The following is a 13,512-nucleotide window of genomic DNA, read 5'->3' on the forward strand; positions in this document are numbered from 1 at the left end:
ATACTAATTGAATGGAGCTTAATACAAGTCTTTTAATAAATGTACGAATTTGACAGAGAGGTATCAAAGGGCACAATAGTTTCTAATTTTTTTTTTATTTAAGGGGATTGAAGATGCATATATATGTACAGCTTCATTGAGATACCGTCAGAAAAATACATACACCAAAACTTAGATCCTGAAGCAACACACTATCATATCTTTTCGATCTAAACGGGAAGAAAATCCTTAGCAAATAAATTTCATCATATAACTCACTGCGCACTTGACTAAAACAAAGAAAAAACATGACTCAAAGAGAACTACACAACTCAAGGAAACCAGACAGCCAACACCCGTTATTGCACGTAATCGTGGATTTGTGGTACGAGACCTCACATAAATTCCATTAAGCCCGTCACGAGGTATAATCATCTTCAAAACACATTTCAATCGTAACTTGGCCCAGATAAAACAAACAAGAGGGCAAGGGAGGCCCAAACTCAAGGTTCAGGCCCAAGCCGAATCCATAAATCGGAATGAGAGGTGTTGAGAAGTATCAGGCATCATCATAACCCTCATGTTCGAGCATTGATTTTCGCGGTAGTGATTTCATGGAGAATGGTAGCTTGGAAGAGTGGCTGCATCCAACTATTGGAAAACAAAATGTAGGACACACCCAAGAATTTAAGTCTTCTTAAGAGGCTAGCTAGACATAGCCGAGTTCATTTGGACAAGACTGGCCGGGTTTCTGACTTTGGACTGGCAAAGTTTCTCTCCGAAACCAGTAATGTTGCTTCAAATCAATCAAGCTCTCTTGGAGTTAGAGGATCAGTTGGTTATGCTGCACCAGGTGATTATCCTCATACCTCACATTTTCTCTTGCCTGGTGTTACTCTTATTGTCTTACATAGTTCAACGAGAGCTGTTAATTTGATATATGCACAGATGTATACGCAGAGTATGGTATTGGTGACACATATTGTTTGAACTGTAGAGTATGGTATGTGAAGTGAGGTGTCAACATATGGGGATGTCTATAGCTAGCTTTGGCATTCTCTTGCTAGAAATGTTTACAGGGGAGAGGCCCACTGATCACATGTTTAGTGACAGCTTGAATCTTCATAATTTTGTAAAGATGGCTCTCCCTGAACGTGTTGCATATATTAGAGATAATGATTCACTACTTTCGTCAAGGAGGCATCACCAATATTGTCGATGAAGTCCGGCGTGAGAGAACAGAAACTTAAAGAGGGGTTGACTTTAATATTTGGAATTGGAATCGCGTGTTCTGCCGAGTCCCCAACAAACAAAAAGGATATCAGTGATGTTGTATCTTAATTGCAGTCCATTAGGGACAATCTTCTTGGCTAGAACCACTTACGTTTTTACTGTTTTGATGAGAAGACTTTTATATATATGTTGTATGGTCGATGCTTCTTGTATCTCTTTTGTTTTCAATCTAATACAGTGAATGAAGAAATTTTTCTGGATAATACTGCTGCATCTTGTATAAATTTATTAGGTGATTTTCGGATAAAACTTTTCTTTACTGTTCTGTGATGGCTCTTGTGTTCTATAGTCTATACTCGGTTCTTTTTTTTTTTTTTTTTATTCCAATTGTTATGTTGTTCATTTGAATTCTTGGTGCTGATACATGGAGTCGATGATGTTTCCATTTCTTTCTGTAATTTGTCGATCTTTCAGTTAGGACCTATTGAGATTGTAGCATATGCAGATACGTTTAATTTGAGACTCATCAAACCAGAGACCAAAACAGGGCTCGACAAAACAGAATTATCCAATTTATCTAATTTTTTATGGTTACCATTCTTTTCACTGTGTTGTAATCTGGACTGTTTGAAGTTGACAATAGAAGGCTTTACGTAATCAGCTGGTGGCTTTCGGAGAATCATACACAGCTTTACTTAGCTTTCCTCTCAGCTGGCTAGCTTCTCCTTCTTGAATATTTCTTTGCTATTTTCATTTGGTACTTTTGTCTGTCCCAATTCCTAACCTTGAAAAGTTGCCAATTGGATCCAAGTAAGTCATTTCTAGAAAATTAAGTCAACCAGAAAGTGTTAAGAAGTTTCTACCTCCCCTATACATAAACTAGTAGTCATATATGCATATGCCTCCAAAGGAAAACAAACCAATTTCACAACCAAATTTCATCTGCTATGGTTAGTATTCTATAAACAGTACGTCCATTGTCTAGTAGCTGCTTGATGTTATAGTCACCAAATAGTTATATGGTGCTTTTCGGATATTTCTTTGCTATTTCATTTGGTACTTTTGTTTCAGAGAATCTTCCCTGAACGAGTTGTAGAGATTCCAGGTGGTGGCTTTCCAAGAATCCTCCCTGAACGTGTTATAAGTCGGCAATAGCAGAAGGCACTCCTAAGTAATTAGGTGGTCGCCTTACTTCGCCTTCCAGCTCATCTAGCTTCTCTTTTCTTGGATATTTCTTTGATCCTTCTTTCATTTGGTACTTTTGGCCTTCAAATGAAGTTGCCAATTAATCTGATACACATCGTTTTTGGAAAAGCAAGTCAAACCCAGAAATTGTTGAGCAGGTTCGCTCTTCCTCTCCTATATATCATGCATTATAGTCACTAATCTATAAACGTACATTCCACTGTCTAGTAGCTGCTTGATATTATAGTAACCAATCACCATTGTCGAATAGCTATGGTGCTGTCCTGTTTATTTCTTTGTTTGATAGGAAACATCGACAGAGGAACCAAAAGGGACAATTCGAACTTCTTCCGGGTTTCATATAATACTCTTTTAAAAGCTACTGATAGGTTTTCTTCAGAAAATTTGATTGGTGTGGGCACTTTCGGGTCTGTGTATAAAGTATTTCTTGATAGAGCTCAAGTACTTGTTGCTGTGAAGGTATTTAACTTATTACACCAAGGATCTTTGAAGACTTTCATAGCCGAGTGTGAGGTGTTAAGAAGTATCAGGCATCGCAACATCGTTAAGATTATAACCTCATGTTCGAGTATTGATTTTCGTGGTAATGATTTCAAGGCTCTGGTTTATGAGTTCATGGAGAATGGTACCTTGGAAGAGTGGCTGCATCCAACTGTTGGAACACAAAAGGTAAGAAACGCACCCAAGAATTTAAGTTTTGTTCAGAGGCTAGACATTGCCATTGATGTTGCTTGTGCACTGGATTATCTTCATAATCATTGTGATACACCGATAGTTCATTGTGATCTAAAGCCGAGCAATATTCTTTTGGACAATGACTTGACTGGACGGGTTTCTGACTTTGGACTAGCAAGATTTCTCTCCAAACCCAATAACATTTCTACAAATCTACCGAGTGTCATTAAATTAAGAGGACCTGTTAGCTATGTTGCGCCAGGTAAATGATTATCTTCATATTCTGCAGAATTTGTTTCTCCTTTTTTCCTGGTTGAATCTGTTTTACTGCTAATAACATTTACCCTTCATGTTACAATAGATGTAATTACCTCTAGCTTGCAATACGCTCTAGTACTATTTGCAATTATATATATTGACAGCAAGTGACTTTCAATTAAATTGTAGAGTATGAAACGGGAAGTGAGGCATCAACATATGGGGATGTTTATAGCTTTGGGATTCTCTTGTTAGAGATGTTTACAGGAAAGAAACCCACTGACGACATGTTCAGTGACCGCTTGAACCTTCATAAATTTGTGAGTATGTCTTACTTTGAGGGAGTATTTCCAGAGATTGCAGATCCAAGACTGCTTCTTCAAGGAGGCAACAGTCCTCCCAGTAAATGCAGTGTGAAATTCAAATCGGAAATTGGGCAGTGCTTGGGATCGATATTTGAAATTGGAATTGTGTGTTCCAGTGAGTCCCCGAGAGACAGAATGGATATAGATAATGTTGTATCTGAATTGAATTCCGTTAGGGGTAACTTTCTGAATAGGCTACATAGTTATAGTCCTACTGTTGGTGTAAGGTCAAGATCATGCAGCAGCTGCATGGTTTGTCGACGCAGGATGAAGGTACCACCAGCATGGAGGTCATGGTCACACCGCAGCTACCGCCAGGTGAAATATTAATCTATGATGTAACTTGTGCATGGTTATCCTAATTGTAGTTTGATATATTATTTTTCCTAGTAATAATTTGATCATGTTGTCTAAATCATATTTCATCATGTTTGAAATGTCTGCTAAGATCAGTTCTGTGAATCCCGTTTGTTATGGTATCTTTCTGAGTTCTGGACCGGGCGGAGCTTAGAGGTGTGGCTGCATCCAAGCACGAGAACAAAAGAGGTAAAAGGTGCGCCCAAGATCTCAAGTCTTATCCAGAGGCTAGAAATCGCCATTGATGTTGCTTGTGCACTGGATTTTATTCACAATCATAGAAGGACAGTTCATGGTGATCTCAAGCCAAGTAATGTCTTTTTGGACGAAACGCTCATGGCAATGATTGAACGCGATACACAGGCGGCAAGGTCTTTGGACCAAATTCTCCTGGCAGGGATTTGTCGACGCGTTCGTGACTGTGTGCCGGCAAGGTCTCCCTCAAACCTAAGCAATAATGTTTCTAAAAATAAATCAAGCTCCACTATAGGATCCGTGGGTTACACAGCTCCAGGTAATTTTAATTTCCTTATATGCTTCACAAATTTCTCTCCTTTACTATAACATAAGTGAGTGAGAGTTATGGGCATATTTTATTTTACATCTTCACCATTACATTTTAAATCATTTGTGTCCTTACACTTTTAAATTCATCAAGAGTGCGCATGTACGTACTAATTTCAACCAATTTTGTCCAACCATTAGTTTTTTTTTGTCAACTACCATGTGACATATTTTGAAATTTGTCTCACTTAATTACGATATAATTTGCAAGCAACGTTAATGAATCTTGATCATACAATATAGCCCACTAGAGCCATGTTTTTCAATTTACAAAATATTTGACTGAAAAACTAATGATTAAATCATATAAATTAAAATTGGAGAGAATAAGAGTATGTGTGATTAGATTAGAAGTGTCTGGCAGCAACTGATATAAAGTGTAAAAAGCAGAGATGTAAAATGAAATTAACCATATATCTAAATATATATATATATATTTATATATATATATTTAATGTAGTGTTGTAGTGACACTTATTTGTGATCTTGTTTGAACTGTAGGGTATGGTAAGGGAATTGGAGAGCGATATTACTGGGATGTTTATAGCTTTGGCATTCTCCTGTTAGAAATGTTTACTGGAAAACGACCCACAGATCTCATGAATATTCGTAATTTTGTGAAGATGGCTATTCCTGAACGAGTTACAGAAATTGCAGATTCGAGACTGCTTCAAAGAGGCACCAATGATACTAAAAAAAATGAGTGCTTGATTTCGATATTTGAAATTGGAATTGCATGTTCAGATGGAGCCCAAAGTGACCGAATGAATATCGATCGTGTTGTGCCTAGATTGCATTCCATTAGAGACCGTCTTCTCCCATAGAAAGTTTTTCTACTGTGTTGTGAATTGTAATAGCTTAATTGTTCATCAACTCGTTCTTTGCTCCGTAAAGTTTTATTTGTTGCTTGCAAAGACGAGTTGCTAGTACATAGGTTAGGATGCTTCAGGCAAATACAATCAATGAGGTACAATTTATGTGTGAAGAATACTAGCTATTACAGTGCTATTACATCTAGTAAATTTAAATCTGGGACACTTGATGGGTAGCTAGTTCTGATGGGTTTTGAGTGGAGAAATTCAAAGTCTTTGTGATGCAAAATTCAGATATCCAACCCTGCAAAATCAACCTAATCAAGTTAAATGGTTTAATTAACGGAATTCTTCTTGTTTAAAAAATGAACTTGGAAGTTGGGTTTCAAAACACTCATTTACCTGGTATCCTAGCCCTCCTGCAGAGCTTCACAGGTACTTGCAGGCGGATTTTTTGGGACTCCCAAATTATCGCTTCACAGGTTGCTGAGATGATTATGTTCGTCTGTCTTTCTTGCCTGCACCTTCTCAGAGGCTTTTATTCCCAGGAAGTCGTGCGCAAAGTTAGCTTCATTAGCTTCTACATCCAGGCGCAAGCGAATTTCTGGCATATTTCGCGTGTCCAGTTTTCACTTTTGTGGCTGATTTTTTCCTCTTTTAGATTTGTTCATGAGGGGGGAGTTTCTCTCTCTTCTCTTTCGCTGTTAATTTTGTTTTCTCTCTTGGACGATGTATTTCTCTTCTTTATTATTAATAAATTGAGTTGGGGGACGGGCAGTGGGTTCCCAGAGTGGGGCAGACCCTTCACCTTCAGGTTTGAGGGTGGGACAAGTGCCCTGCATTGTCTGTCTCCGAGGAACTAATATCGCCTAATCCCTTTCTCCTTAAAAAAAAAAAAAAAAAAAAAGAACTTGGAAGTTGGAACATAAGCATTACTTGACCCAATTGTGCCTATACATAAAATGGAAATTAGATCTTCAGACAGTGTTGGGTCAAAGTTTGTTCAAGTAGTACAGGCACACGGGCTCTTTTGGGCTTTGATGGCCCAAAGCAAGAGTCACTCTTAAAGACGGAACCCGAGGAAATCGAAGTTCTGGATTGTGTCTCCAGCTTGGAGCTTCACATGAAGTACAGTTGAGAGAAGAGTAGAAGACATTCCAAAAGTGCTAGATTTCCAGGGATTACATAATCTAACTGATAAAGATGATAATTTTCATGATGGAGGGATCAAACTATGCTTGTTTGAAAGTGAAAATGGAAAGGTTTAAGGATATAGATGCGAGTCAGTGCTATCTATATTACTATCAAAATGAGCTTTACACACGGATTGAAATCAGTGGGTAGATTATTAATAGCTACTGAAATCAGTGTGAGAAGCCCAATGGCTACCCTACACTCACAGATGTTATGTCTGTTCCGTTTGGTGAGGTGGTCTTTGATCTTTCCCCACTGATAGAAAAATCAGTGCGAGTTTTTTAGTGGAACCATCTCTGCAACCAACGTGCTATTAAGATATTTGCTACTTCAAATCTGTGTGGGTTAATGAAATTTTTACAAAGTAAATTAGTAAAATAATCAATTACAGCATTTGTGCTTTAAGGAGATAATCAATTTTAGCATTTTTGTTTTTATTAATTTACATAATGAAGTATTAAAGATTAATTAATATAATCACATTTAAATTAATGAGTCAAATCCCCTTTGATAATAATCACTTTTAGTCATAATCTCACGATCTGTTCATCAGCAAGCAACTTTTGCTTCATTATAATCAAATCCCAAACCAGTAGGAAAATGTCACTTCTAAATAAGTGGCGATCTTCATCATCATCCAAACAGCATAATTGCGCGATAGATTAGATCAGGAGAACCTTGCAAGCAAAAAAAAAAAAAAAAAAAATTAGATCTTGAAGAGAAACAAATGAAGACCCAGATCAAGAATGTTATACTAATTTATCAATGATAGATTAATGACGATTACCTGTTGTTATTGCGAACTCTTAAAACGCGGTTGAAGATTTGAAGATGGCCCGGCAGAATCATTGAAGATCTACATTATTTAGAACAAAGGACTTCGGAGTGGGCTTCAACAAATGAAATGAATTTATATGACCAAAAACCCGAGTTAAAAGAAAGAAGAGAGAAACAACAATATACTAAACTAAAACAACGATATTGTAGAGAAAGTTCACCTCCAACACCAGAATCAATTTCGCTGATAACCAACTCATGAACAAACTAGGGTCTCCCAAAACATGATGTCCTGTAACCCATTGAAACATAGGATTCAATGAATAGATAAGGAATTTCAATTACATAGGCCACGTTTGTCTACACAGATTGGATTGGAATGGGATACAGAATAAGATTAGACTCCGTAACCTTACACTTCGTTTGTTAGAGTGGATTTTGAATTGGAATGGAATACTTCCTTTTCTTGAAAACCAAAGCCAAAAAAAAAAAAAACTGAAAACAGAAAAAGCGTGAGAGATTGAGAGAGAGCTCAGAAGAATTGGGATTGTTTGGGGTTTACAATTCCATTAATGAAAAGATCAATTGAATTGCAGTTGAGGGAGGCTGGAGATGAAGAACACAGATGCAAAGGGAGGAAGAACATAGATGTAATGGAGGTCGGAGATGGCCAAATATTGCCCAGAGATTGCCGGATTTTAGCCGACGAGTTCTTGACTTCTTGCTGGAAACAAAAATAGCAGAGGTCGAATTCACCATCTGCATATCGGCGAAGACGCATCAGATATTGGAGAAATCAGTGGAGAACTAACAGAAAGAAGTAAATTGAAGAAAAAGAAAAGGAGGTTGCGATGAGAACTGGAGGAGTTGGAGGCAGATGTTCAGTTCTGTCGTGGTTGGAAACCAAGATGTAAAACTTGAGGCGTCCTAGTTAGATAAATTATATCTTACCTTTCTAACAAGATTGGTTATCCATACCTGACAGGAATTGAGAAATCCACCTGAAAACTATCTGGGATTCCAAACATGATTACTTCCCAAATTGGATTTAAGTTTTCCTATCCAAGCTCTTTATCCGTTGAAACAAACGCAGCCGTAAGGTTTTGAAGATTGAGAACAGAGGTTGAGAGAATTACCCTATTTCGTTGCAAGAAGCCGGAAACATCGATTTGGTTGTTTGGAAGAAACGGCGGTTTGGGTTTGTTTGGAGGAAGCGGTGCTGGGCGAGATCTACACTCTCTCTAGAGAGAGAGAGAGAGACGGGAAGAGTGAATAAATGTTTTAGTTAATTTGCAAGTGAACGTGAATTAAACCTAATTGACCAGCTTTAAGAAAATTAATAATTATTATTATTTTTAATAAATGGCAACTGAAGTCAGTGTGGCTGCGGCTCTTTTTTTTTTCTTTTTTTTTTTGAAGTTCTGCTTTTTTTTTTACTTGTTATTATTATCTCTTTTGCCCTTATTATTGGAAAAATGTATCTTTTCTTTGCTAAACTATGAGTACCTATATGAAACTTAAATCTTTAATGACGATAAAAGAATATTAGGTTTTTGTCATAAAGGAAAAAATAAAAAATTCATTACATTAATCACTTATTAATGGACTTCTAAATTTTTACAATTTCCACCATATAAATCAAATTAACCGTAATTATCTTTTCCACAGGACAGGTAATTATCCTTTACCATTCAAATCAAATAAGATTAATTACATTAATCACTTTTTAATGGGCTTTTAATTCTTTACCATTGAAATCAAATCAATCGGAATTATCCTTTCCACATGATTGAAACGACTTGTAAATTTTTGTATAAATTTTTTTTAGTCCCTAATCTAAATAAACTTGCAAAGATGAGGGAGAAGATCACTATGATTTGTTACCATTAATCCACATTGATATCTGTGTGTATTAACAACAATAGTACAAATGGATATCCGTGTGAGATACAAACATGTCACTTCTAACAAATGTTGACACAAATGTCAATGGGAAAGTAGCAATTGCAACAGATAACTGTGTCAAACAACATACAGATATCAGTGTCATTTCAACATTCACACGGATGATAGTGTGAAATTTCATTGCTATAGATGTCTGTGGGAAATATAATTTTTTGGGAAATTATAATTTTGTTATTACCAACAGATATCTATGTATAAATAGTTCTCACAGATATCAATATAAGTTAAATATTTAGTACATACAGACATCTGGGAGAAAGTCTAGCCACACTGATTTCAGTAAATAATAGTGTGAGCATGTTCCTATGTAGGACCCACTCATTCAATTCACACGAATATCTGTATCTACAAGTTAAAATCTACTGATTTTTTATCAGTGTGAGAGTCGGGGTGTTTAAAATCTGTGTGGGTTGCTCTTTTTGCTAATAGTAGCTATTTTATAAGATAAAGAAGCACAAAGAGTAGCACACAGCATATACTTCTCTTGGCCTTTCATGGAATGGGGTAGAAACAAACTCTAGAAAAAGGGGCGTCTCAGATCTGAACTTCATCATATTTTAAACCAAAGAAAGAAAATGGTGGCGGCTTTTTGACTTTGTTGTCCTTTCCTTGGTGGGAAACCATTCCACTAGTCTTTATGAACTGAACTTGGTCTTGGCGTGCAACTATTCATGCAACTAGCCAACTACACAGCATCATGCCGCCAACTGGAAAGCAAATGATCCAATTAAGCAGTCGTAGTCAATCTAAGAGAGCTTATCCGGATCAGAAGTATATATCTCCCTCTCTTTGGTTAATACCAGCAAGTTCAAAAGAAAAGACCGAAAGAGAGTATCGATCCAAATGGGGGTTTTGGTTCTGAATCTGCTTTTGATATACTCAGTTCTTAATCCCATGTTCATTTTCAGTTGTAGCTCTATGCCGCTTTGAACCATCTCCTGACCATGACGCTCGGAGGGAATGAGACGGATAGGCTTGCATTGCTAGCCATCAAAGCTAACATACAGCACGATCCCAACCAGGTCATGAGCACGTGGAATGAGTCCATTCACTTCTGCTCGTGGTACGGTGTAACCTGCAGTCGAAGGCATCACCAGAGGGTCACAATGCTGGACCTCAAATCACAAGGCTTGTCCGGCTTCATATCCCCACACATAGGAAATCTAAGTTTCCTAAGGGAGATGTACCTCTATAGCAATAACTTCACTCATGAAATTCCTCCAGAAATTGGGCGTTTGCGTAGGTTGCAGGTATTACATCTAGCTAATAATTCATTTACTGGCCATATTCCTACCAACATATCCAATTGCTTCAATCTTACCTATCTCAGTTTCGGGTTCAACAAGCTGGTTGGTGAAATTCCTTCCCAACTCGGTTTCTTGTCTAAGCTTCAGACAATTGATTTCGACCATAATAATTTTACTGGAGAATTCCCTCCTTCCTTTGGGAATCTTTCATCTCTTACGCAGCTCGGTGCAACTGTTAACAACTTGGTGGGTAGCATCCCTACGTCTCTAGGCCAATTGAAAAAATTAACTTTCTTTTCGTTGGGCGGTAATATGTTGTCTGGTTCCATGCCTCCCTCCATTTTTAACCTATCTGCCATTGTTTCTTTTTCCATACTACAAAACCAAATTCAAGGAAATCTTCCCTTAAACTTCAGTGATGCTTTTCCAGTCATCAAGGTCTTTAGCATTTTGGGAAACAAATTTATTGGAGGCATTCCAGTGTCAATATCCAATGCAACAAGTCTAGTGTCCTTCGATGTCTCCCGGAACAATCTAACAGGACGAGTGCCCAGTTTGCTACCACTTCATAACCTCATGGTTTTCTCAGTTGCAGATTATCTTGGAAGTGGTAAAGATGGTGACTTGAGTTTTGTCTCGGAAATGATCAATGCCACACAATTAATGTGGTTGTTTTTAGCCTACAACAATTTCGGAGGGACATTGCCCACATCAATATCCAATCTCTCAACCAATCTTGAACAGCTTTGGGTTCAAGGAAACAACCTACATGGTAGCATCCCAAAGTTGGGGAATCTTGTCAACTTGCAATCATTGTCTATGGAGGAAAACTCCTTCACAGGCAACATCCCCACTGACATTGGGAAGCTTATAAGGCTTGGGGCATTGTTTCTTAATAGCAACAAACTATCAGGGAGCCTTCCATCCTCCCTTGGAAATTTAACCATGTTAACCCTTCTTTACTTGCAAAGAAATAATCTTAATGGCACCATCCCTTTAAGCCTTGGGCAATGCCAGGGGTTACTAGAGTTGGATCTTTCTCAAAATAACATTGATGGCACAATACCCCAACAACTGCCTATTGGCCTCCCTTTTTTATCAATTTCTTTGAACTTGTCAAAAAATCACTTTTATGGTTCTCTCCCATTGGAGATAGGAAATTTGAAGAATCTAGGTGCATTGGATGTTTCAGACAACTTGTTATCTGGAGAACTTCCTCCTAGCCTCGGCAGTTGTAAGAGTTTAGAAGTCTTACACTTGCAAGGTAACTTATTCCATGGGCTCATTCCTTCATCTATGAGTGAGTTGAGAGGGATTCGAGATTTAGACCTTTCTCGCAACAATTTTTCAGGAGATATTCCACATTTCCTAGAGGGCCTTGGTAACTTGCAAAATCTGAACTTGTCCTTCAATGATTTTTGGGGAGCAGTACCAATTGGGGGTGTTTTTAAGAATGTAAGTGCCAATTCAGTTGTGGGAAACATTGGGCTTTGCAGCGTCACTGCTAATCTTCAACTTCCTTTGTGCAAGTCTAAGGAGTCTAAAGGAGCAGGATTGTCTCGTAGAATGAAAATAATGATCTCTTTAGTATCCGGGTTTACTCTTTTGGGAATTGTTGTGGTGATCTATATTCTATTTTGTTGTTCAAGAAAGAAAATGAAAGGAACTGAATTGAGCACTTTGGGGAACTCTATGTTGCAAGTTTCATATGCTAGTCTCCTAAACGCTACTAATGGGTTCTCCTCAACTAATTTGATTGGCATTGGCGCTTTTGGGTCTGTGTACAAAGGAATTCTTGATGATGATGCAACTATTGTTGCTGTGAAGGTGTTTAACATGTTACATCGGGGTGCTTCTAAGAGTTTCATCTCCGAATGTGAGGCATTAAGAAACATCAGACATCGAAATCTGGTCAAGATTTTAACTGCATGCTCAAGTATTGATTTCAATGGCAATGATTTTAAGGCTCTTGTTTACGAGTTCATGGACAATGGGAGCTTAGAGGATTGGTTGCATCCATCTACTGGAACTGAAGAGCTAACAGAAGCACCCAAAAGTTTAAATCTAGTTCAAAGGGTCGACATCGCCATTGATGTTGCTAGTGCATTGGATTATCTTCACAACCATTGTGAAACACCGATTGTTCATTGCGATCTCAAGCCAAGTAATGTTCTTTTGGACAGTGATCTGACTGGACATGTTTCTGACTTTGGGCTATCAAGGTTTCTAACAACACCAACCACTAATGTGCTTGAAAATCAGTCAAGCTCCATTGGAATCAGAGGATCGGTTGGTTATGCTGCACCAGGTAATTTTTCTCATATGCTTCAAAAATTTCTCTTCCCCTGTTTTACTCTTACATATTTCAATTAGAGCTATTTGATTTATTCATAGATGTAGTGACAAATATTTGTTGATACTTTCTGAATTGTAGAGTATGGTATGGGAAGTGAGGTATCTGTATATGGGGATGTCTACAGCTTTGGCATTCTTTTGTTAGAAATGTTTACTGGGAAGAGACCTACTGATCACATGTTCAGTGATGGCTTGAATCTTCATAATTATGTGAAGACAGCTCTCCCTGAATGTGTTTCAGAGATTTCAAAATCACTAGCTCTTCAAGAAGGCACCGCCAGCGTCGTTGAAGATCATAGACAATTGAGTGTTACACCACAGAAAATTGAAGAGGGCTTGACTTTGATATTTGGAATTGGGATTGCATGTTCTACTGACTCCCCAACAAACCGAAAGGATATCAGTAATGTTGCAGCTGAATTGAAGTCCATTAGGAAAAATCTACTTGGCTAGGAAGGTTTTAAGTTTTTACTCTTATGTGAAGGCCTTTAAACATGTTGACATATTGTTTTATCCTTCAAATAT

At 37.7% G+C, this 13,512-nt stretch overlaps 2 protein-coding genes and 1 long non-coding RNA gene across 4 annotated transcripts; 2 read left to right on the plus strand and 1 right to left on the minus strand.

The window, feature by feature from the left end:
* Positions 1-566: 566 nt before the first annotated feature.
* LOC112187573 (putative receptor-like protein kinase At3g47110) lies at positions 567-5,638 on the plus strand. Its single transcript, XM_024326432.2, has 5 exons — positions 567-832; positions 2,284-3,355; positions 3,541-4,034; positions 4,170-4,587; positions 5,139-5,638. Exons 2-5 carry the CDS (start codon positions 2,671-2,673, stop codon positions 5,459-5,461), a joined length of 1,920 nt encoding a protein of 639 aa, XP_024182200.1. The 5' UTR covers positions 567-832; positions 2,284-2,670; the 3' UTR covers positions 5,462-5,638.
* Positions 5,639-7,080: 1,442 nt separating this feature from the next.
* On the minus strand, positions 7,081-8,699 carry LOC112182034. 2 transcript variants are annotated; one of them, XR_002929252.2, is made up of 4 exons: positions 8,557-8,699; positions 7,642-7,712; positions 7,431-7,533; positions 7,081-7,320 (listed from the first exon to the last, which is right to left on the minus strand). It is a non-coding gene; the product is annotated as an uncharacterized LOC112182034 (long non-coding RNA). The 2 variants fall into 2 exon arrangements; XR_002929253.2 differs by having other exon boundaries at positions 8,399-8,699.
* Positions 8,700-10,206: 1,507 nt separating this feature from the next.
* On the plus strand, positions 10,207-13,512 carry LOC112181662 (probable LRR receptor-like serine/threonine-protein kinase At3g47570). Its single transcript, XM_024320044.2, has 2 exons — positions 10,207-12,940; positions 13,067-13,512. The coding sequence occupies exons 1-2, from the start codon at positions 10,330-10,332 to the stop codon at positions 13,438-13,440; spliced, it is 2,985 nt and encodes a 994-aa protein (XP_024175812.1). The 5' UTR covers positions 10,207-10,329; the 3' UTR covers positions 13,441-13,512.

This window comes from Rosa chinensis, chromosome 1, assembly GCF_002994745.2.
Source record: "Rosa chinensis cultivar Old Blush chromosome 1, RchiOBHm-V2, whole genome shotgun sequence".
NCBI classification, from domain to species: domain Eukaryota; kingdom Viridiplantae; phylum Streptophyta; class Magnoliopsida; order Rosales; family Rosaceae; genus Rosa; species Rosa chinensis.

Coding starts and splice junctions, on each gene's coding strand:
- LOC112187573 (XM_024326432.2), top strand. CDS start 2,671: ATGGTGCTGTCCTGTTTATTTCTTTGTTTGATAGGAAACATCGACAGA. Junction 3,356..3,540: donor TGTTAGCTATGTTGCGCCAG/GTAAATGATTAT, acceptor ATTAAATTGTAG/AGTATGAAACGGGAAGTGAG. Junction 4,035..4,169: donor CACACCGCAGCTACCGCCAG/GTGAAATATTAA, acceptor TGCTAAGATCAG/TTCTGTGAATCCCGTTTGTT.
- LOC112181662 (XM_024320044.2), top strand. CDS start 10,330: ATGACGCTCGGAGGGAATGAGACGGATAGGCTTGCATTGCTAGCCATC. Junction 12,941..13,066: donor GGTTGGTTATGCTGCACCAG/GTAATTTTTCTC, acceptor TCTGAATTGTAG/AGTATGGTATGGGAAGTGAG.